The sequence below is a fragment of the Symphodus melops genome (genome assembly GCF_947650265.1).
Source record: "Symphodus melops genome assembly, chromosome: 15".
Classification (NCBI taxonomy): domain Eukaryota; kingdom Metazoa; phylum Chordata; class Actinopteri; order Labriformes; family Labridae; genus Symphodus; species Symphodus melops.
Window position 1 is genome coordinate 2,756,125 of NC_136705.1, and position 22,891 is coordinate 2,779,015.

The 22,891-nt window shown below is 45.0% G+C and overlaps 2 protein-coding genes across 2 annotated transcripts in view; one reads left to right on the forward strand and one right to left on the reverse strand.

Moving 5' to 3' along the window:
• Window positions 1-14,311, forward strand: part of rmdn2 (regulator of microtubule dynamics 2) — a 31,718-nt gene extending 17,407 nt beyond the window's left edge. The window contains exons 7-12 of the mRNA XM_079362440.1: window positions 7,342-7,417; window positions 8,216-8,293; window positions 9,485-9,583; window positions 11,555-11,608; window positions 11,689-11,769; window positions 11,859-14,311. Coding sequence (XP_079218566.1) covers window positions 7,342-7,417; window positions 8,216-8,293; window positions 9,485-9,583; window positions 11,555-11,608; window positions 11,689-11,769; window positions 11,859-11,912 — 442 coding nt within the window. The 3' untranslated portion in view covers window positions 11,913-14,311. The remainder of the gene's footprint in view (window positions 1-7,341; window positions 7,418-8,215; window positions 8,294-9,484; window positions 9,584-11,554; window positions 11,609-11,688; window positions 11,770-11,858) is intronic.
• Window positions 14,312-16,275: 1,964 nt separating this feature from the next.
• Window positions 16,276-22,100, reverse strand: cyp1b1 (cytochrome P450, family 1, subfamily B, polypeptide 1). The gene is made up of 3 exons (XM_079362421.1): window positions 21,766-22,100; window positions 20,629-21,633; window positions 16,276-19,209 (listed from the first exon to the last, which is right to left on the reverse strand). Exons 2-3 carry the CDS (start codon window positions 21,621-21,623, stop codon window positions 18,630-18,632), a joined length of 1,575 nt encoding a protein of 524 aa, XP_079218547.1. The 5' UTR covers window positions 21,624-21,633; window positions 21,766-22,100; the 3' UTR covers window positions 16,276-18,629.
• Between the last annotated feature and the right edge of the window lie 791 nt (window positions 22,101-22,891).

A 22,891-nucleotide genomic window follows, 5' to 3' on the forward strand; every position in this document is an offset into this window, starting at 1 on the left:
GTGTACCTCCCCGCTTGCTCCGTGACTCAGGCAAAAAAATCCCCTTGCTTTTAATTAGCTGTGCAGAGTGGGCCTGATGACAAGAGTCCCGTTTGTATTTGTGCAGGCCCCAAAGTGCTGCATTCCTCATCTGAAACACTGCTCGTGTCAAAACACGACTGCTGATCATCCACGGCCGAGGCCAAGAGATGAAGATTGCACCAGAAGCAGCTCTCAGATTAGGCCTTCGAGAAGCGCTGCCAAGTCTGCAGCTGCAAACAAATATCACAAATATGTTTTATTGCTGTTAAACTTGCAGCATGTATGGAATCCAAGAGCCGGCCGGTTTTTAATTGCATACCAAAAAAAACGTGAAAGTTTCCAGGAGTGTGTTTTTATAGCATTTAAAACTTTCACCGTGTTGCTCACTTGAAAAAAACCAGAAGTGACCTGCCCGCCCCAGCCAGCAGCCCTGCTTGCCCTCTTCGTTAAGGACTAATTAGCATTAGCTCATGCACATACCGCAGCACTCCAGACATCAAGTGAAATAGAAGGCCGTGTTTGTTTAGTTAATTAAGCAACAGCTTAAAAAAAGCTTAATGCTTAATCCTATATCCACGGATGGAATTTGTAAGATTCTTAAAGCGAGCAGAAACGCAGTCTGAAGCGAACAGACAGGGTAAAGTAGGTGAAGCTGCACTTTGAGCAGGGAGGAGGCGGGGAGCGGGGACCGTGCCAGGCCGTGTTGCAAGGAAGTTTATGTCTGAGGTAACTGTTTACTTAGCGTGGCGATGCCGTGAGAAAAGTTGTCACCTGCTTTCCTGAACGCGGCCCAGCTTGTCACAGTTTGACATTCGTTTCCTGCTCTGCCGCTGAAAGTGCACATAATGGACGGCTTCTTCAAACCTTCCATCCACTCTCATTTAACGGCATCCAGTCAATGCTCTTTAAACGTTTCACTTCTCAGACAGATTTTTCCACTCGGCGGCTCCGTATAAAAACGTGCATGCAACCTTTAGTGACTGTAGAGAAACATCTCAACAACATCAAGTAAACCCACGACAGCGTCAGTGTTGTGTGAAGCTACAGAGCCGGTTTCTATCCGTCAGCTGTCTTCACTGAGCAGCGTGATTGACAGCCGGGCGCCACAGCTCTGATCTGTCCATGCATGAAGGGAAGTGTTGTCAGATACACTGCAATTAACACAATTATTGTTCTTATTACTTCACCGTCTGTAATCTTTGTTTTTGGGCTTGTTGCTTTTATTTGGAAGCATAAGACAGTGGATACGTAGAGCAGGAAACCAGGAAGTGAGAGTTGGGAATGACGTTTGGAGGGGAAGGACTTAAACCTGGTCCGCCCACATGGAGGACGACAGCCTCCGTGAGGGGACAAACTCCTTCTCACTTCCTGCACAAACACCCTCGTGTTTGTGCAAGCGTTTGAGTACATGCACGTTTAAAATCCGTCTTTATTTGTATTTATAACAAGTGTTATCTCAAGACACTTTACAGAAACTCTTTGTCTGTTAACATTAACAGAAGAGCAGGTAAAAAGAGCGTCCTCAGCGTCAAAGGTCAAAGATACGTATCGCTATATTACAAGAGCCCAGCTTCATCCATCACAGCGGTGCAAGATGAAAAAAAACTTCCCTTTAAAGAGGCAGAAAATGGGATTGGGGGGGGGGAGATGGGATCAGATGCAGAAAGAAGGACAGGATGGGTGAGCATCTCAAAGTCAGTCTCAATCAATCAATCAGTGTTCATGAGTTAGCACCAATTCATCACAAACTCTTACTGATATTATCCACAAAGACCCAACATTGTTTTATTGTATTCATCTTAATAATGAAGTGTAAATGTTGATTACCTGTAAATATGTACAAGTTGTCCGTTGTTTGATCCCTGTAAACATATAAAACATTTTGTTTGGCTTTTTGAATGCCTGCTCAGCCATTTTTTTTTTTTTTTTTGGTGGGAAACACTGGCATAGTTTCCTAGTTAGACTGCATGCAAGCAAAGGCAGCATGCCCCTCATCCTGTGGGTTTGTATTCATCTGCTCAAAGCCCACAGTGAAAGATCTCAGACTGTTATCATAGAAGCAGGGATTACACTAAACAACCAAAAGCTTCTCCCCCTATTAGAAACCGTTGATGTGCAGCTCCAGACATTTTGAATCTCCCACAGTCAGAAACATGCAGCTTCCTCTCCCACACTGAACACGGCGCTCTGTTTAAAGACCTGAGGTGACGAGTGAAGCTGATCTCTGTGGAGCAGCCATCACTTCACAAGAGATTACGCATACTTTCCCACTCTGTCATGATCACCAGATCTGCCTCCTTTTTCCCACAGGGAAGTGGATGAGGGCTCTTTTGAAGTCGTGTTTTTCGGGGAGCACTTGCGTTTGTGATGGATACGATCAACTCACTATCATCTCTGAATTTTTTTCTCGATTCTGTGTGCATGTCAGTGTGCACACCTCTCTCAGCTCTCGGGTCATCAAAGCACCCGACTGAGGCATTTTCTACCACAGAGCTTTTCTAGCAAAAGTAAGCGTCTGTGTGAACCGCTGGATGGATACGTGCGAGTGTGAAGTCTATTTGTGTAATCTCAGCAGGCTGTGAGATGTGATGCCGGCTTTGTTTACAGGTGCGTTCTCAGTGATCCCACCGTGTGAATCCAGCCCCGCGTAAATCCCCGACTGTAGGGCCTCTCTGATGGTACAAAGGCCCGCGGATTAAGCCGAGAGCCTGTGGCAGTGCCAGTCAGAGAAGGGGGAGGGGGGGGGACAACGGGGGTCACTTTGACCTTTGCATAGACGACTTGGATTTCAAACTCGTGCCTCTGTTTGCCGCCGACATCGTTACTGTCACCGTGGTAACAGTGTGCCCACATCCAGCCTCATCACCGGTGCGCTCCGTCTCACTCAGGTTGTCCTTGAATTCCTCGGGTGACTCCTCCTGCTGCGGCGCCTGCACCCCTTCCTGGCCCTCTCCTTTCAATGAGCTCTCTATGTTTGGATTTGAAAGCTGAAATCAATCTGCTGTTTCCGCCAAGCAGCTGACACTTAGGCCCTTTTGTTTTTGCCCGGTAGAGTGGGGGATTTCACTCAGCCTCGGTAACAAACATCGACTAACCTCGTGCAATTAAGTGTTCCATCGGCCTCACGTCTTCCCCCCCTGCCCGACTTCCTCCTCCTCCTCCTCCTCTTGATGTTTCCTTTATTCTCGCCTTTGACGGCGAAAGGGAGGTAGGATTTCACCAGAGAAGAAGAAAAAGGTAAATAAGAGCTGGTTGGTCCCTGAGGCTCGACACGCCTCTCTGCACCTTCACATCCTGGCTTCTTATACGCTCGCTCGCTCGCTCGCTCGCCGTGCCTGTCCCGGCCTCTCCAACTCAAGCCTGCTGCTGTTTTCACACGAATACAAAAGATCAGTTACACAACACCAAAAGCATAAATCTGATCTTTCATTTGTTTATTCAAAAAAAAAAAATAATAATCCTCGACAGGACTTTTATATAACCACAAATAAAACCTCCCACAGTCCAGGTGCAGAGATGAGCCAACGCTGTTGCATGCTGGTCCAGTCCTGAACAGCTCTCTGCGGGATGCTAAATAGCGATCGAGCTAACCAGGCACAGACGGATCAAGGCAGCCGAAGTGTTGAGAAATCCTTCACACAGCCCTCACCTGCAGTGCTGGATGTGCGTGGTGATTACTGTTTCCCTCTGGTATGCTGCTCCACTCACACTCCTCATCTAACCTCCACAAGATTTATTACATTTAATCACAATCAGCATATTACAGCATGTTGTCGACACACAGGAATGACGGTCTGCTGAGCAGAGCTCCTGAAACAAAGGCTGCTGTTGACTTGTGAAGTTCAAAGAGCATTCTGGGTAATTGTCTGGACACAACAGAAGCTGGCACACGTTGTTTGTTTCTCGTGTGTTTTATGCATCTCTTCATTTCCATGAATGTGTTGTGATGATTTTAAAGGCTGTGATTGTTGTTTTTAGCTTCTTTGCAGTCTGATCATTTCCAAACGGAACGGGACGCGAGAAACGGAAAGTGTCGGTTTTTTAAAAATGTGGAAACCCCGTATTGAACAGGTTTCCACTGCGCCTCCGTCCATGAGCTCAGACCCAGAGTTGGATTTGTTTTCCACTTTGCATGCTGGAGTTTCTCAGAGCTCCTGAGCCCATTCAGTCCCCTGAAGAACAGTACGTGTTGTCTGATGCACGGTCTTGGTTTTCCTCCCCTGCAAACAGAGATTTAAAAGTTTTAATGATGTTTTGAACTGAGATGAAAATCCACAGATCTGTGTAATTTTCTGTGTCGCACTATTTGTCCTCCCCGCCATGTCTGAGACCTTATTAACTCTGGCATGTTCCATCACGTGTTTCCTTCTCGCACTTTCCCAACGTCTTCTGCTGCCACCGTCCCAACTCTTCCCTCATTTGACACGTTGCCTTCGTCTTATTTTTACTCGCTTCTCAGTTTCATAAAGCTGTTGGATCTTGTTTTGAAATAGTTTTTCAGCAGCTGGAAAGTTGGATCACACATTTCTATCTGTAGCACATTTTCTAATCCCATATCTTCTACCACTAATAGTCTACAGTCCAGATCAACCAATTTAGAGAGTGAATTTGTAAGTTTATCAGATGTTGAATTATTCATTTTGGTCCTGAAGACAGTTATTTGGTCGAGTTTAGGCTGCAAACACTTCTTCAGATACAAGTTTCATGTTGGACGTGTGCTGGGCTCTGAATGTCAAGCCCCGCCTTCAGCCGCCTTATTGCTCAGTCAGACAAAATTGATGATAAAAATGCTCCACAATTTGACAGACTTTTATTCATGTTGTTGTCGATTTGATTCTTTCCTGAACTTGGCCTCGACAGAAGAATAAAGACAGAGATGTCGTCTCAGCTGCAGTGACTGACCTCTGCACTTCATCAGAGCTTAGACCGATCTCTCAATCAAACGGCTGATGCACAGAAATAGACAACCATGCTAACACTGTTTAGAGGACCTGAGATTGTTGCATGAGGAAACATTTTCTTCACTGGACACAATTTGACCCAATAATGGTGCAAAACAAGAAAGAACACCTGAACCAAATGTTATTATCGTCCTTCAACAAGTAGTTGAAATTTCAGTCTCGTCTCACAGATCTGTTTTGACGCTCCGCTGCTAATAGTTTTGTTTCTGCATTGAAAAGATTTCATGCAACCAGATCATTATCCTCCTTCTTTAAATCTGCATCAAAATGTGTCGGAGAGGCACAAAGCACCAGCATCCCGTCTTCCTTCTTCTTCCTCCTCGTCGAGTCGAAGTTCAAAGCCTTTACATCCAGTAGTGTGTTTTCATTGGAAACCAGGCAGCACCACACCGACAGATAGCATCTCTGATCCTGTGAGGCTGTGGAGCTCTTCTCTCATCGGGCGCCAACCAGCGGCGGAGAGGCCGCACCCGGCGCTACCTTAAGAAAATAAACACGTCTTTTTGGTTACAGTGACACACGCACTTCTTCTGCCTTTGTTTGCATTGCAGAGAACATGGAGGGCACTTAGGAGGAGGAGGAGGAGTGATGATAGTTGGTACGAAGATAAATGTTTACATGATGCTTCACCAAATTACAACCTCCTGAGTTCTCTGAAATCCTCCTGACTCGCCTGTTCAAACGTGCAACTCTTAAAGGGAGGGTATCCATCTTAGACAAGGGGGGGGTGTTGCATACAATCCATTGTTGTGTGTCTGTCGCAGGATATAACCACCGCTCTCTCCGACCACATCAGCTCAACCCGACTTCACACCTAAAGTTGACCAGGGGAGCTCGCAGGAAAAAAAGACTTCAGCTGTTTGCATTCAGCTCAGGCAGAAAGCTTCTTGTTCACGTGTGAGAGAACCATTAGGGCTCTGCTTAGTTTCCAGCATGCCGGCCTCATTATGATGTTGTTAAATGTGTCTTTTGTCACAGCTTCATACTTCTAACACTTCAAGTTTTTTTTTTTTTAGTTTTCTTCGTATTGTAACCTGTTGGCATACAGCCTCTGGTCTTCCTCCAGACAGTCTCGCCCACTGCCCAATCATGCCCTGTTAAAAACTCCATTCACTCATCAGACACCTCAGTGTACACACACACACACACACACACACACACACGCACCCACTTCCAGATTCCATCTACCACCATGTCAGACAACACTTTGGACCTCCTCCGTATGAAAAGGTGTTTGTGTCGCTGGGTGATGTTTGACAGAGTACCAGCAGGATTAAAGCCGCCTCGCGGTGAGAAGTCTTTGATCCGCTCTTCCCTCTCCTCTCCAAACCCTCAGCGTCACGCTGACTTACACATCCCAGAGCTGAGGCCGCTCTTTGTTTCCCCTCCACCTGCCCACTGGTCCGCGTCGGGCTTTTAATTAGAGAGCGAAGGAGGAAGGTGAAGCAGCTTATCTCTGCTGACGTTGTTTAATGAGGAGTCTCCATCGAGAAGGTGGAGCGTTGGTGTTTCTCACAGCTCCTTTGGTTTCTCATCGTTAGTGACCCAGAGAAGAGGTGGCGTGTTTCTGCGTCCCTCCTACCCACCGTGCAAGAAACTTCACAAGAGGAGAGTCGCCAGAAACAGCCGACTTTGAACTTTTAGCTCGTCCACAACATGCTCAGTATTTCAAAAGACACCTTCAAAACCTGAGCAGCTCTTTTATTCTTATGATTCAATCAAAGACTTGAAAACTTCCCTCTTTAAAAGAGTCTTCAAGAACCAGAGAACAACCTCTGCTTTTAGATCTTATTTTTAACTCTGCATGTATTTAATTGTCTGACTCTTTAATATTGTTTCATTGTTTGTTTTTAAATGGAAATCTACATTTTCACTGTCGATGAGGACGAAGGGTTTTCAGACACTATCTTGCTATCTAAAACACTGTCGAGGGCCGAGACACTCTGAGGCCGCAGCAGTGAGGTGAAAACAAACATCATCAACAAACACAGCAAGTGTTGCATCCTCAATTAGCCAAATTATTAATTAGCTAACTGGAGCAACAGCAAGAAAAAGAGGACAGGACGGATTTGCACGCCGCTCCGCCTGTTTCACATCAAACAACCACGGCTGTGGATGAACACATCTTTTCTCATTTGTTAGCATTTACTTGGACTTTAAAAAAAAAAAAAAGATCTTTTCAACAGCCAGCTGCAGAGGTTCGTGCAGCAGGAAACATGAAAGAAGATTTAAACCGTTTTCTAATTTCATAACTCAATTCAGGCTTTTTTTAAATTTTGACACAAAAAAAACCCCCCATGGTTTGGTGGAGGAGTGTTCGTGGTAGACGTCTGATGAACACGATGTTGTGTGTCCTCAGGTATGCCATCATGTGTGGGATCATGGCAGAATATGACACAGTGCAGAACAAGATAAAGAACGGCTACATCTTTAAGGTAAGTGCTTGTGTAACAGAGACGTTTCTGAGATGTGCGGCTCCTCGCGTCGTCTGTATCATGCACACACGTTTACAGTACACTATGCAGGTCATAGCTTTTCCCACGTCAACCTCCACATATCACTTAAGCCGCTAAGCCACTCCCACAGCCCGTTAGTTGCATAAGGTAGAGTGTGGAACAACGGCACGTAGCGTTTTCTCTCCTGTCAGCGCCCCCCCCCCCCCCCCCCCCCCCCCCCCCCCCCCCCCCCAACACTGTGTACCTGCAAAGCTTCCGACAGGTGAAAGAGACAGAGTGCCGGAGAGGGAATATATGAAAGAGAAAAAAAAACCCTGAATCAGAGCGAGGGAGAATGGAAAAGAACAAGTGTGTGTGTGTGTGTGTGTGTGTGTGTGTGTGTGTGTGTGTGTGTGTGTGTGTGTGTGTGTGTGTGTGTGTGTGTGTGTGTGTGTGTGTGTGTGTGTGTGTGTGTGTGTGTGTGTGTGTGTGTATGTGTGACAGCTGGGAGTGTGTGGTCGCTCGGTGAGATTGCGTGTGTGCGAGGTGTTTGTGAAATAGTTGTGGGTTGGTGAAGCAGGACAGATCAGGTCAGAACAGAAGGCAGGGGAAATAACAGCCGTGTCATGAATCAACAGTGAAAATCTTTCTGTGTGTGTGTGTGTGTGTGTGTGTGTGTGTGTGTGTGTGTGTGTGTGTGTGTGTGTGTGTGTGTGTGTGTGTGTGTGTGTGTGTGTGTGTGTGTGTGTGTGTGTGTGTGTGTGTGTGTGTGTGTGTGTGTGTGTGTGTGTGCCTCAGGATCATCTGGATAAAGCGATCGAGCTGAAGCCACAGGACCCCCTGTCCTACTACCTGCTGGGCCGCTGGTGCTACGCCGTATGTCATATCATTACGATCTCTCCCTGCAAAGAACAAACAGCACATTTATGGAGGCTGACATGTTTGCTAACCCACCCACAGTTTCCTCTCATTCAGTCCCACTGTCCAGCTTTCCCTGAGGTTTGTTTTTTCCCCCCCTGTGATACTCGCTGAAGTCGCAACGGGAGGTGAACAGCAGCCATTGTTAGCTGGAAATCAGACGGGGACAGGCTGAGATTTTCATCCTGTTTCTGTCGCGCTCATGTTCCTGCAGTGCTCGGCTGCATTGATCACGACACGGTTGTTTTTGGAAAAAAAGAGAAATGTGCAGCCTTTTAGAAAAGTCCTCTATCATATCTGGAGTGCACGTCAGGAAGGAAGGAGGCGATTACAGAAAGTGCTCAGACTCGGTTTTATAACACTCACAGAAGCAGTCAGACACTGTGCACATTTAGTGCAGCAGTAACACCTGATATTTCCAGGGATTGAGTTTTATGGGCTCTCTGTGGTGCGTTCATGTCTAACAATGATCTACTGTTTGTATTCAGCCAGCGGTTCTGTTTCTGCAGTGACGCCAGAGCTATGCTACACCTGCAATTAGATGCTGCTTTGATGAATGGTGCGAGGCAGGAACATTACACGTTTGACCCAGACTCTCCTGACCATAATCATCTCGTGTACAGGCTACAGGTAGCTCATGAATGTAGAGGGACACATGACTTTCAAGTCTGGGACAACAGAAGGAAAAAAAAAAAAAAAACCTGGATATGTTTGGGGGGAAATTATTGAATTAAAAACTCGGAGGCAAACTGAAAACAACTTTTTGCCTCAGGTTCGTCCGGCACAGACGAAAAGCGTTCACTCACCGAAAAAACCCCCAGAAAACTTACGGTAGCGCACGTGTCACCACGCGGGCGGCCCGGGTTCGATTCCGGCCTGTAGCCCATTTCTCCTCTCCCCGATTTCCAGCGCTATCCACTTTCTCTCCCTCTATCCAAATAAAGACATAAAAGCCTGAAAATAAATCTTGAAGAAAAAAAAAAAAAGTTATTTTGCGTGATCCTGAGGAGGTATCGGCTGTGCACAGGCAACCTGTTATATTTTTCATTTTATGTAGAGGAGTAAAAGCACCAGCAGGCCTTGATGCTATAAAAACCATGTTCGGTGTTGTGCAGCAGTTTTCTTTAACGGCAGGCTTTTATTGTGCAGGTGGCTCAGTTGTCCTGGATCGAGAGGAAAGTCGCTGCGACGTTATTCGGAGAGCCTCCAAGTGCGACCATTGAAGATGCCCTGAAGAACTTTCTGAAGGTACTTTGATTCAGTCATCACGTCGAGCACCGCGTTCACACGTTTCACACCTCAAGTATGCTAAAAACAAGGGAGCTCCTACAACATGTCGTAAACGTCTGAAGTCAAAGTGTTTCTTGTGGTTTTGCACCACATTTAAAGGCAGCGGGTGAGACGCGTCATTCTACCTTCTTCTTTCAGAAGTCATTCTACCTTTTAATGAGCGATCAAAGCAGCTTTGATGAATCAGATCCAATCCTGCATATTTTCTCTCTTTGACACGCAGAAAAACACTGTGGAGATGAAGGTTAGCGACTTTCAGTTTAGACAGTAACAGAGTTTTTTTAGGGGGGTTTTAATCCAATGAGACGGGTTACAGGATGGTGATCATGTTGCACCCCCCCTGACTCTCTTAAGCTGTCCGAACTAACCAAGGCGAAAAGGCTCAAAATATAACTGACTGAAAACGACACGATACAAAATGTTGAAGCGTTTCTTTCTTCCCGTCGTCTTGATGCTTTTAATGACCTCGTTGCTGAAAGAACCGACAATGTTTGAACATCAAGCTGATGTGGATGGAGAGGAGTCTGAATAGGATGTTCGTGGCTCTGGAAGAAATCTCAGAATCATTTGAGGAAACGACTGTAAAGACTCTAAACAGAGGGCCGTAGCCTTAGTGGGCGTGGCCTGCAGTGCTGTGCATTCTGGGAGTTGTTGTCTTTCATTCACATAAACCAAAAAGACACTTTCTGCCTTTTCTTCATAATTAACTTCAGAATCGGCTTCAGATTTCTACAACATCTATGACCCAATGTCAATACAGGCTCATGTTTCAGTGGGCGAAGTTTACTTTAAAGTGCAGCAAATAATCTGCACAGAGTGGTTTATTTCTAACTTTACTGGCTTCTCTCTGAAAAGTTGTCCATCACTCCCAGAGACTGTGTCGTTGTTTCAGACGTTAGCTAATGGCTTCTTTAGAGATGCTGTCACTCACTGTGTGTGTGTGTGTGTGTGTGTGTGTGTGTGTGTGTGTGTGTGTGTGTGTGTGTGTGTGTGTGTGACCGGTGAACTTGCAAAGTTCACTTGGATAATAAAACGATGGCACACTCTCTCCTGAGCTGCCCTGATTAAAGAAAACATGTTTGCTTAGCGCTCTCTTGCAACATGTCTGCAGGTCGCTCATTGTCTCAGTGTTCAAAGAACAAACGCTGGATATTTGAAGAGGCTTAATCTGTGATTCCACATGTTTATGTAGCACAGGAATGAATCTCTCTCCTGGCCACTGTTCCTGTGCATGCCCTTTCTTCTTACCATCCGTCAACTTGGTCCCTGTTACAACATGTTGCTGGTCCGTCCCCATCCTCTCACCAGTGGTAATCCCTCTTTAACCCAGTAGTTAGAAAGACACTGGTCCTCTCAGTGATGGGTCGACAGTCACTGGTTCCCTCGTGTCTTACCAGTGTTCATACAGGTCACCAGCCTCTAATGCTTCTCTGGCCTCGAAGCAGCAGGAATCCAGGAGCTCCAGATTCTAACCAGTTTTGGAAATGGCTCCTTGAATCAGTGATTATACTGTACCGAGCCTCGAACCAGCAGGTCCCTTCGTCGTTATACGAGTCCCCCAGCAATACACTTCATGTCCACAACATGTGAGTCAGGTCCCCATCTTCTCACCTGTGGTTATCCCTCTGCGCTTTAACAATGCTTATATAGACCCTGGACTTAACCCGGGTCATACGGGTCATCAGAGTCAACCCCCCCAGCTTCAAATCTAACCTGTTGCTCCTTTTCATGCCATTTCCATTTCTCTCTCTTTCTCTCTCTCTCCAATTTCTGACTCTATCCTCTGACCTGTCTCGTAAAAAAAGGAACGGGACCACAGGTCGAATTCAAACCCGGGCCACCCGCCATCGTACAGCACCGCCCGCTGGGCCACCAGTGCTGCACAATAAATGTGTTTTGAAGCTGAAAAAATCTTTGTGTTTCACTCAGGTGGAGGAGCTCCAGCCGGGATATTCCAAATTAAACTACGTGTTTCTGGCAAAGGTCAGTGTTACATGTTTTGAGACGGTGCGCTCTGTTTCCGCGGCTGCAGCGCTGTGACTGTTGACTCTCGTGTCTCACAGTGCTACAAAGACCTCGGGCAGAGGGAGAGGGCGAGGAACATGTGTGAAGCTGCAAGTTCAATGAGAGCCGAGTCCAAAGAGGTTCGACCTTCTCTCTGTCCTGCACTCGTATCCATCTCGCTGTCTGTCTCAGACTTTTTGGATTAAAATCCTGTTTTTTTTTTTCTCAGGAGGAAGAGGCACAAAAGGAGCTGGATTTACTCTGCCCCGCTTTGGGAGTGTGACCACGGCAGCAGGCGACGCATTTTGCTGCTGATGGCGTGAATGTGTGCGTCCATTTGTGTTTGTGTGTAGTGTCTATTCAGAAGCTGTGATGATAATTCACTCTGTGAGTGGAGGGAAGTGTTCTGTGGCGTCATATTAGCTGTGACTGTCAGACCCGTCCTCGTCCTCGTCGGTTTGACATCAGAACTTAGTTTCTGTTTTTCTTTTTTATATTTTAAAAACAAACTTTTCATATCTGGTTCTGTAAAATCGGATGGCTCGTTGGTTTTCCCTCTCTAATCAAGTCCGTGAAACTGGTGATGGTAAACAACTTCTGACCGTAGCTTACTGTCTTTTTACAGGTTTGTGTATTCTCTGTGTGTGTGTGTGCAGCAGCGTGTAGCAGACTGCTGACACTAACGTGTCTCCAGGATATTTGGTTTCCTTGAAAACAAAAACTTGACACTCTTAAGGTGACCCATAGGACTCTGTGTTCTTCCTCCTCCGTCCTGTTTTCTCCGTTTTGTTTTTGTTTGTTACGTCTGCAGCGAAAACATTTAAGAGGCAATAACAACATGTCATCAGACAGCGTGGATGACCTCAGAGTGAACTCTTGACCCTGCCTTCAGTCTGAACTACGTCAGCGCTCTCTGACTACATTCACAGAAAGGTGTCTGAACGTTTCTAAAATACTTCAGGACAGCCTGACCCGAGTCGCCCTTTGACGTGTGTCCTCCGCAGCGGGAGATTTTCTCCAGTCGGTCGCTATGACGCAAAAAAATAAAAAATAAATCAAAGATGGCGGACGAAGCGTCAATCTGACCCTTTAATGACAGTTTGCCTTTAAATCCATGTCAGACATGTTCATAGTGTCAACGGAACAAATAAAGCAGAACACACACGGCCGTTTTTGTGCGTAATGGTCACACTGGTCAGGTTCAGTTTGCAGGATATAAACGTCACCCCACACACACACACACACACACACACACACACACACACACACACACACACACACACACACACACACAGAGACACACACACACACACACACACACACACACAGAGACACACAGACCAGCAACATGCAAAACTTTTACTAGCGGGCTGGCAGGAAAACGTCGGGGTGGAGTCGTAAGTGCAGGTCTGATTCTGAAGCGTATCGGCGGGATGCCAAGTTTTATGTGCAAAAACAGCGATGTATTTTTAGAGATTTATATCGAGCTCTGACTCACCGTCTTTGGTCTTTTTTAAAGTCCATTTTATTAAGACGTTTATCACGACAAACGCGTGTGTGTGTGTGTAATATAATGATTTTTTACAGCATCATACCATTAAAAAAGTTCAGATACTTTTACAAACTGTAGTGTGCATGGAGGGCTTCTGTTGTGTAGATCAACTGATCCTACCTGATAAGGTTTAATCGAACGATAGAGACCATGCAGGCTGAACTCGTCTCGTAAAAATCAATGATTGGATATCCCGAGTACTCCAAATAACAAATATCATGATGAGCATTAAAGACGTGACTGGTTCGCAGAGTCACTGGGGAGCAGGTTGGGTGTCGTGGAGAGTCAGGCCGCTCGCTCCTCAGTAAATCAATGTTGACTTTAAAGCAGGCGTCGTTCATCGTGGTGTTAAAGTCACACATTCTGCTTTCCAGCTAAAAGAAGGACGCTTAAAGGAAGAACGTGCGAGCACCAGCGTGAAACCAAAACAAACTGTTGTTTGCTGCAATCACCTGTGTCCTGCATTGTTGTGTTAGCATGCTAATGTTAGCACACTTTGCACACTCGTAGCTTCACACTGAACATAAATGGACACAAAATGGCCGTGATTTAAACTCACGTACGTGATTTAGCAGTGAGTATGTTATTCTCCTTCCATCTTGTCCAGCTCTTATACGCACGCTGTCCCGTCCATATAAACATGATGTAAACACAGCTCACACAACAACACCGCCGGTGGGACTCGAGCTTCACTCATTGAGACATTTACAGAGGACGAACTGGATTTCTGCTTTATTATATTTATAAATATGATCTGATCACATGATCAAGTGATTCCTTTTGTTCTAATGCATTCCTGATTATGTTTAACGTGTTTTCACTGATTCTTAAATTATTACTAGTTAAATGATGTTTGTTAGGAAAGTGAGATTTGAGCTTCTGTACCCGGGAGATTTGTTTTGATTTTGAGTCTAATTAATTTATCTTTATTTATGTTGTTTAAAACTACATCAGCTGTTCTGATTTGTCATTTATAGTTTTTCTAGCAGCATAACGAATGTATTTGATTCGAACAAGCCAAAGTAAATAATCCTCAAAGTTATATCCCACCTGACACACTACAAAGAGATGGCGGTGTGCTCTGAATGATGAAAGGTACGCGACTCTGTAATTAAATCTGTGCAACAGTTTGTCATTTGTCTTGTTTGTGTGCTCGTTAGTTTGATGTTTACGAGGAATAGCCTCTGCAATTACTTTATATGATCTGTAACTTACTATTAAAATGTTCCGAGATTTTTGGTTATAAAATATATCAATCTTAATCAGCAGATATTTAACAAGCAGGCTCCTGCATGACGATCCGTGGTTGTCGAGGTTTTTCCCCCACAGTGAACATTTTGTGCCAAAGCAATCGAGAATTTGTTTCCGCGCCTGATTCAGGCCGACCTCGCTCCAGTCGAGTCATGTCTCCGCATTTCTCTCCGTGCTACAAACCTCTGTAGTGAGCACAGGTGTTTGTTTACACGGCCAGGAAAACCGATTTTATAACCCTGCTGTGAGCTCTGAAGCCCGGAGTGACACACAACCACAGCTTGTTGTTCCTTTAACATGAAGGGAACTGTGGACGTGTTGTATTTATGCACAGGCATCCTATAGTATGTTCCTGCACGATTCCATCTAATCTTCCAATCTGTACACGCTGGCCTCAAAGACAGGACTCTGTGTTTCACAAGAACTCAAAGGCTTTCTGACTTTCTCTCTTGAAAAGTCCAGACTGACAGTTTCAGTGACTCTTCACTCTTTTACTTTTTACCAGGTTATCCCTGACTGATCTGTAGTTTGTTTGTTTTGCAGAGTAGTATGAGAAAATGCAAAAAAAACCAAAAACTGTCTGGTTAGAGACTCCTCAAGTTGTGCTTGTACAGAAGTTTCATATTTTTCTAAATTTTTTAGCGTCTGTTTGGGGACCATAATATGTCCGTCCCTTACAAATGTCGTACCAGCTGCACGTTAGCTACGCATCAGGACCGGAGGTAGAGGACATACAGCATCCTTTAGTCGGAATATATAAAAAAGAAAAACATCTGTGTGTGATGTAGTAGAGGCTAAATGAACAGATTTCCTTTTGTCTGTCTTATTCTGCTCTAACCTGACCTCGGCCTCCTTGCACACGGGGCCTTGACTTGACCTGGTCTTGATGTATCTTCAGATTCAGCTGAGATCTCAGAGTTATTGTTCCTCCTGCGACCTTCTCTGGGAACATTTCACATCAGTACAATCAGCCAACATTCACCCAGATCTGAGTGTCCCTCCATTCAGAGTCTGAGCCGAGGTATGTCTGTCTCTGTTGCACAACCTGCTGCGTATACATGTACATGGTTTATAATCAGTCAGAGACATTTATGCTGATCTGTTGATGCCGTCCTGACAGGTCTAAGCTGCAGAGACTTAGAATGGCTCTTACCACTTCTGCATGTAATATCTCGTCTTTTTCAGCCGGCATATTCCACCATCACCTTTCTCCTCATGCAGGGTACGAATTTGACTTTGCAAGATATAACATTACTCCGATAATCCTCTGCTTTATAGGCAGATGTTCTCGTTTTCTTAGTGTTGCATGTTGCAGATTAAGACAGGGATACTTGCTTCCTCCTTCAGCTTCCTGTAATGCAAGAAGATAATCATAACAAAAGCAATCACTCCCTGGAGGCTGATAGTGTCTGCCAGTCGTTATCCCTCTGAGTCTGGGACATAAACCACGACAATGTCAGCTTCTTGTGTCCATTTTAGGTCAGATTTGTTGCTTATTTTGACTCCTTTATTTGCAAAAAGGAGGCTCATACTTCCTCGGCGGATCCCTACAGATTACAGCGTTCCTGCCCATGACTTCCTCGGCACTATTTAGTCTCCAGATTTAATTTTGTAAGGAGAACAGAGCTAAAGGCAGAGCTGTATCAGTAATCATCTACAGTAGTTTTTATCTCAATTTGTCACGCACTCTGAGAGTAGGCAGGCTGGTTGGCTGCACAGACAGGATGTTCTGGCAGGGTGAGATAAAACGCAGTGCAGGGGAAAGGGATCTCCCAAACACTTCCCTTTTGTTCCCACCTGACATGGCAACCAGCCAGGTGCTCAGTGCAGAGAGAGAGAGAGAGAGAGAATGTGCATGACGGCTCGTCACACGGCTGTCAAATCTTCAGAGAACTTCAAACAAACTTAAAAGAACATCATGTTTTCCCTCCTTTAGTCGGAAAAATGCAACTGACTCATCCTTTCACCTGGAAGTCAAAGAAATCAGCATGAAACCAAAGTTTAATTAAAGTGTCCGTTTATTATGTTTCTGTACATCATCATTCAGGAAGGAGTACTTACAGGAGCAACGTTACAGCTGCAGGTACAGTTTAGCTTAAAGTAGGAGTTATGAATGTTTAAAGGAGTGAAAGACGCTGTGAATGGTTCTTGACCTCCAGGTGGTTGTTATTCATGCATCATCTGCAAAATGTAATTTATTTTAATCAGTTGATTTCCTGCTTTTTACATGGTATTATCGCCTTTGATAATATTCTGCAGTATTTTAGAGCATGTCTTGGACGTCTGAAGAGATGACTCCTGCCGTGGATCAGTTTCACAAAGAGCGCGCAGGACGGCCATGTTTTCTTCATTCTGTGTTATCTTTGTCAGGGTTTTACTATAACTGTGTTAAATCTGTGGATTTCTTTATTTATTTAAGTTACCTGTTGATATCATTCTCCAAACAGGACCAGCTTCTGCGTCAAAATCCTGCATTGCAGTCAACCAGTCACAGCCTGCTCTTATAAATCCTCTTGTGCTTGGCTAAGCTTCTAAAATGAAGTTGGTACAAATTCAGAAAATCCCATTAATTCCAAGACACACACTTGAATAGTTTACAAGATAAGTCATTTCCTGGAAAAAACTACACTGGGAGCTACTCTCACAGCAGAGCAAACACGTCTGGGAGAGAGGCTACTGCCCGTTGTGATGTCACAAAGGGCGGTCTGCTTGAGCACACATTTTCTGAGGAGTTTAGCAGGCGACTCGGTAGACCGAGTAGGGATACATGTTCGTGTTAGCAAGACATATTTAGTGTATTTTGAATAATATGCGGCCTTTAAATGAAACAAAAACAATCCGCCTGGCCACCATTATACATGCAGAATACATAGTCTGTGACTAAGGCAAAAAATATGCAAATCATCATAAAACCTATATTTGGATGTTTTTGTGTTTTTTAAATGTGATAAGAGCCGTGTTGTTTTACTTTTGTTCACATGCACTGACTTCAAATCAGAACAGGAATTTTGAAGGAATCACAGGAGTATTTTGTTTACTGCAGAGTTGGCTGTCGGTCCAGGAATGTGTCCTACTTGGCAGAACCAGTTGTTGCTAAATGTACCTCTTATTTCACAGATTAACCTGAATCGTGTTTCTCCAATGTGCTTTTAGCAGGAAGCCAAATCCCAAACTGCACAGTCAGTGCATCAGTATCTCATGCTGAGACGGCAATCAGACAAACACGTACACACACACACACACACACAGACACACAAACAACAGTGTGTATATTTCTGTAAATACAAACATAAAGGTTACTGGCATGGAAGTTAAAGTGAGCAGCATTCAAACAGAGGACTAAACGAGTAACACTGATCTAACACGCGGACAGCAGCACGGACAGTGTGTTCGGTGCACGCTCCTCACAGACGGCGTTTACCGCACAGCTTTCAGATTACATCAGGAGACTTTTAAAAGCATTTTTAATAAAGTAGCATGAGTGACTATGATGTCACACTAAATATATCTAACTACACATTAGTGCTGAACAGCTGGGGGAGGATGCACTCTGTTAGCTTACTGGCCGGTTTGTGCAGAATCCCTGCAAACATTGTGACTCCATTTTTCATGTAAAAATACAACAAAGGGTGTATTTTTAATAGGTTTGATATTAAAATGGTTTTTTAACAAATAAACCAAATGATGGCCACATTAAAGGGGATGGCACTCTTTCTTTTGACGCATGACGACACCTTGATTGAAACAGGGATTGTTGCAGCAGCTGTCTTCAAAGTGTTGTGTGCACAGAGGTTGTGGGATGATCTCCAGCTGCAGCGCTGCGCTCTGATCAGTCAAAAAAAAAAAAAAGATGCCGGGGGTCAGGATGATTCAGGTGAGCTGCTGGTTGTGTGAAACAGATGCCACATTATCAGGTTATTTTAGTGTCTTTTTTTGTGTGCAATCAAACAGAAATGGGGAAAAAAACAGACACTAAATTCTTTGATTGTAGTGCGTAATGCCTCATCCCTCATCTGTTCCCTGCTGGTGCTGTAATACTTAGGAAGGAGTCCGTAATGATGAGTGTTGACACAAGAGCCTGAGATTTCAGCTTATAAATAAGGTTTTCAGCCCAGATATGTGAGCTATTTGTCTGTCTTTGTTTCAGCCTTCATTTATTCTGTTTCTTAGAGTTTTCATTGGATCAGCTCGTCCTGTTTACGACGCCTCCTTGGCCTGTTTGGCAGCCGCGTCCAGCAGCTTCATATCTTCCCGCAGAGACACTGCGATGGAGAAGGCGTACGGTTTCAAAGTCAGGCCGTACTCCGAGTCCAATGTGAGTGGCTTGTCTGGATCCCCGGTGATGAAGCACTGATGGGCGATCAATGCCGTGAAGAGGAACAGCTGCATTTTGGACAGATCCTCGCCTATGCAGCGCCTCTTCCCCAGCGAGAAGATGAGCACGCTGCTGGTCAGGTCCTTGTCCAGTGCTCCGCTGAAATCCAGGAAGCGCTGTGGGTTAAAGGTCTCTGGCTGGGACCAGATGGCTGGGTCATGGTTGATGGACCACTGGTTGATGAAGACCACGGTGTTCTTGGGTATTACGTAGCCCATGAGGGAGGCGTCGGTGGTGGTGGAGTGTGGGATGGTGAGTGGCACGAAACTGGTGAAGCGCATCACCTCGTAGATGAACGCCATGACGTAAGGAAGCTTCACCTGGTCCTCCACCGAAGGCAGCCGGCTGCGGTCCACCACCCTGTCCACCTCGTGCTGGAGACGCTCCTGGACCTCAGGATACCTGTGAGACCAGGTGAGAGCCACGTTAAGGTTTCCCAGTTGGTTAAGCTTATAGGCGACTATGGGCTTAGACTGCGCTCTCTTTATTTTCTCCCCCTCAACCCGTGATTACTCTTGTGTGTATTTATGCATGTTACTGACTTTGTCTCATTGACCAGAGATCTTCCCATAGTTACTGAACTGTTGCCATGGACGACCTGCTGCTGCGTTCCTGCATGCATTCATCTAACACACCTTCTAATATCTATTTTCATTATTATAAATGTCAATGTGTATCCTGGAGCTGCTCAGCCTTTACTTCTATAATAAACAGTCTCAGTCCTCCCCCTGTTATCACCAACATAAATGTAAATGCCAAAATAAAATCTGTTGATCGTTGTTATTGGTGAAGGCTTTGATTGTATCGACATTTTTCAATTACAATCAAAAAAATTATTTTCAAAAGAAATCTGTTTCTTTACTCGTCCAACTCTAAATCGAATATTTGGCTTTCTTTATCGTTGAGCTGAATCTAATTGACTGGAACAACTTTTTTAAGGCGAGTCTTGACTCGAGAGTCCCCTTGGCAAGGGTTTTGTTGATGAGCAGGATACTTGAATTTGCATGAAAGACAATTTTAGATTAAAGAAATAAACGTTTTTGATGAATTATAAACACGTTTGCAGACCAGAACTGTGATTGAGCAAACCGAACTCTGGGATAGCAAGAAGGCACAGTTTAAAGGCTTGAAAACAAAACATTTGATTGTGCCCTCCCAAAAAAAGATCCAAAATTCAGCTCATGAATCTAAAATCTTCCCAATCAAACACTCCAGTCTTTGACCACAAGATGAAGCTTAAATACATTTTGGAAACCAACAAAATCCAAAAACAAAACTATGGTCGAAAAAAGAAAAGTGTGCAAGTGAAACTTCTTAATTTGCACTCATGATGCTTCAAACGTCTTGCTCTTTCAGCCATGTTGGGTTTCTCTTAATTCTCTGAGCAGAAATATTAGAATATATTGTGAGAAACTTAGAAGCTCTAAGAAGCAGGCACAAAATGGTTGAAACAATTCAGCCAGAAAAGAAACTTCATGAGTGTCAATGAGCTCCTTGTGCTGACTGAGCGCTTCACTCTCACTGGTGTTCCGTTTCAGCTCTTTGTTTCATTCTGCTGGTTTACCTGCCTCCCTCCCTCCAGCTCTTACACAACATAAACGCTACTGAACTTCCTCAAGTGTGTTCAGCTTAAACAACAGGCAGCTCTGATTTATTATCTGCTGCTGCTGATTCACTTTGTCATTCTGACGGTTTGATTTATGTGCATATAGCAACAGGAGAAAAAAAAGGCCGATTAAGACTAAAACAACGCACATTTGGATTTAAATGTAAATTGTAAAGATGATATCTGTGAAATTAAATTGAAGAATGAATTCTTACTTGACCATTATGAGGATGATCCACTGCAGCGCCGTCGACAGGGTGTCTTGACTCGCTCCGAATATGTCCCCCATAGAGGAGGACACGTAGTCCTTCCCTGATGAGAGTCCACTTTTGTCTCTCAGTTGGTCCAGCGCCACAATAAAAGCGTCCGTCATGTCCCGGACGCTGCCGGACTCGAGGGTTTTTCTGTGTTCTACCACTTTATCCCGGATAAAGGTGCTGAACTCCTTGTTGAGACTCTTGAAGTTGTCAAAAATGTTCTTGATGGGGTTTGGAAAGTACTGCAGCCAGGGCATCACGTCCACTATACTCCCTGCACCCACAGTCTTGGTAAACTGGTCGTTCCTGCCCACCACCTGCCGAAACTCCTCGTCCTCATACGAGTACCTCTTCCCAAAACACACCGCGCTCATGATGTTGGCTGTGGACACCACAAGGTATGCCATGGGCTGAAAGAAGCGCTCCTCCTGCGTCTTCCCCACAAACAGCTGCAGAAGCCCCCTGACCTCCCCGAGTATGTGGCGCTCGAAAGTCCTCTTGGTTTGCGGGTTCCCGGTGGAGAACATGCGGACTGTGGACTGCGCCACTTTGCGGTGCATCTTCCACAAGTCCGTGCTGGTGCCAAAAGCGAGGCTGTCGCCGTTGGAGACGTACTGAAAAGAAGTGAAATCCGGTCTCCCAGAGAAGTCAGGTCCTTGCTTGACCAGCGCCTGTCTGATAGAGTCCCCGTTCAGGACCACCACGGTCCGGCTGCCGAGTTTAATCTGAAAGACGTTCCCGTACTTCTGTGCCATGCGCGCAAAATACAAGTACGGGGCTTTGCCAAGTTGCGCAGCGTTCCCTATAACCGGCCAGGCGAAGGGACCGGGCGGGAGGCGGCTCGGGCGCTGCCGCAGCCACCGCAACAGGTGGAGGGAGAAAAAGAGAGTCACACATCCTAGCAGCAGGGCCCGAGGGCTCCCTGCAATTATCCACTCCAGTGTCACAACCATAGAGTGGATCCTGCAGGACAGGATGGAAATCACTTGTTCAAATTGGAATATAAACAACATATATGGTTAGATTTGTGTTTAAAATATAAAGGTAAAAAGTTAATGTGCAAGTGTACAGGTGTTTAAAATCAAATAGGGGTACCTGCTTACGTCCTTGGCTCATGGAAGAAACAGAAGCCTCTTTGATTTATCCACAAAGTTTAAAGCTGCTCCACTTTCCGAAAAATAAAATTTTGATCAGATATATATCAGGTTATTATTCTAAAAAAAAAAAAAAAAAAACAGTAATTATTGCATGTTGATGAGCAGCCTAGTGCAAACAGTCAATCACAAACTCTGCAGCCTACTGAGTGTTTGTGTGTGTTTGTGTACGCGTGTGAGAGACGCCTCTGTCCGCAGCCTGCGCACACTCTGAAGCTCTGCAGCATCCTTCCCGGCCTTTCAGAGGCCGTCTGAGCTCTGATACTGTGGGCAGGTTTGTAGTAAAGGGTGTCACCCCACCCACCCCTCCCACCATCACCTCCCCCCTCTCCCCCCCTCCTTTAGTGTACTCACTCACGGGTAACAGGCGGGATTGTTGGACGCGTAAACTCAGCGCCTGCGGCTGTGCAAAGTTGAGAAAAGTAAACTGAAGTGTTTAAAGGCATTTATTTGTTTAACAGGAGCAGAGTGTGAAGATACAAACGAAATAAAGCTCAAAGATTTGACTGACGCTTACTGCCTAATTGTCTTTACTAACTTTCTAACTGCAAACGTGCATAGGCTGTATTTGTCCGCCTTTATTCTTTTCCTATTTTGAATGTTATATTATTTGAGGCCTATTTTACATTTTTCATAAATTATATTAGTTATTTAAAAAATATTGTTGCACTTGTATATATGCTTTTTTTTCTTCATTTGCCACCTTCAATAAATACAGTTACGCTTTACGCATCACAATTAAGCCAAATCAACAAAAACCTTTGAGCTCCTACTTTCGTCCTAAATTTGCGCACTTTTACTCATAAAACCGGAAGTGATTATAGTCATATACAGGCCTGTGTTTGGCTTTGGAAGCTGCGCATTTTCTCCGCAGCGGTGAAATAAAAAAAGCAGCGCCTCACTGTCCCTGTTTGCATGCGCTCTTTGTGCCATGTCTCCTTTAAAGCCACAGTCTGGAGCTGATTGCTGTGTATTGAGGGTGCGTTTTCCCAACAAGCCAGCAGGAGGAGGAGGACCCCATGTTCTGACTCATTAATGCCCATTGTGAAAAATGCACCATCAATTTA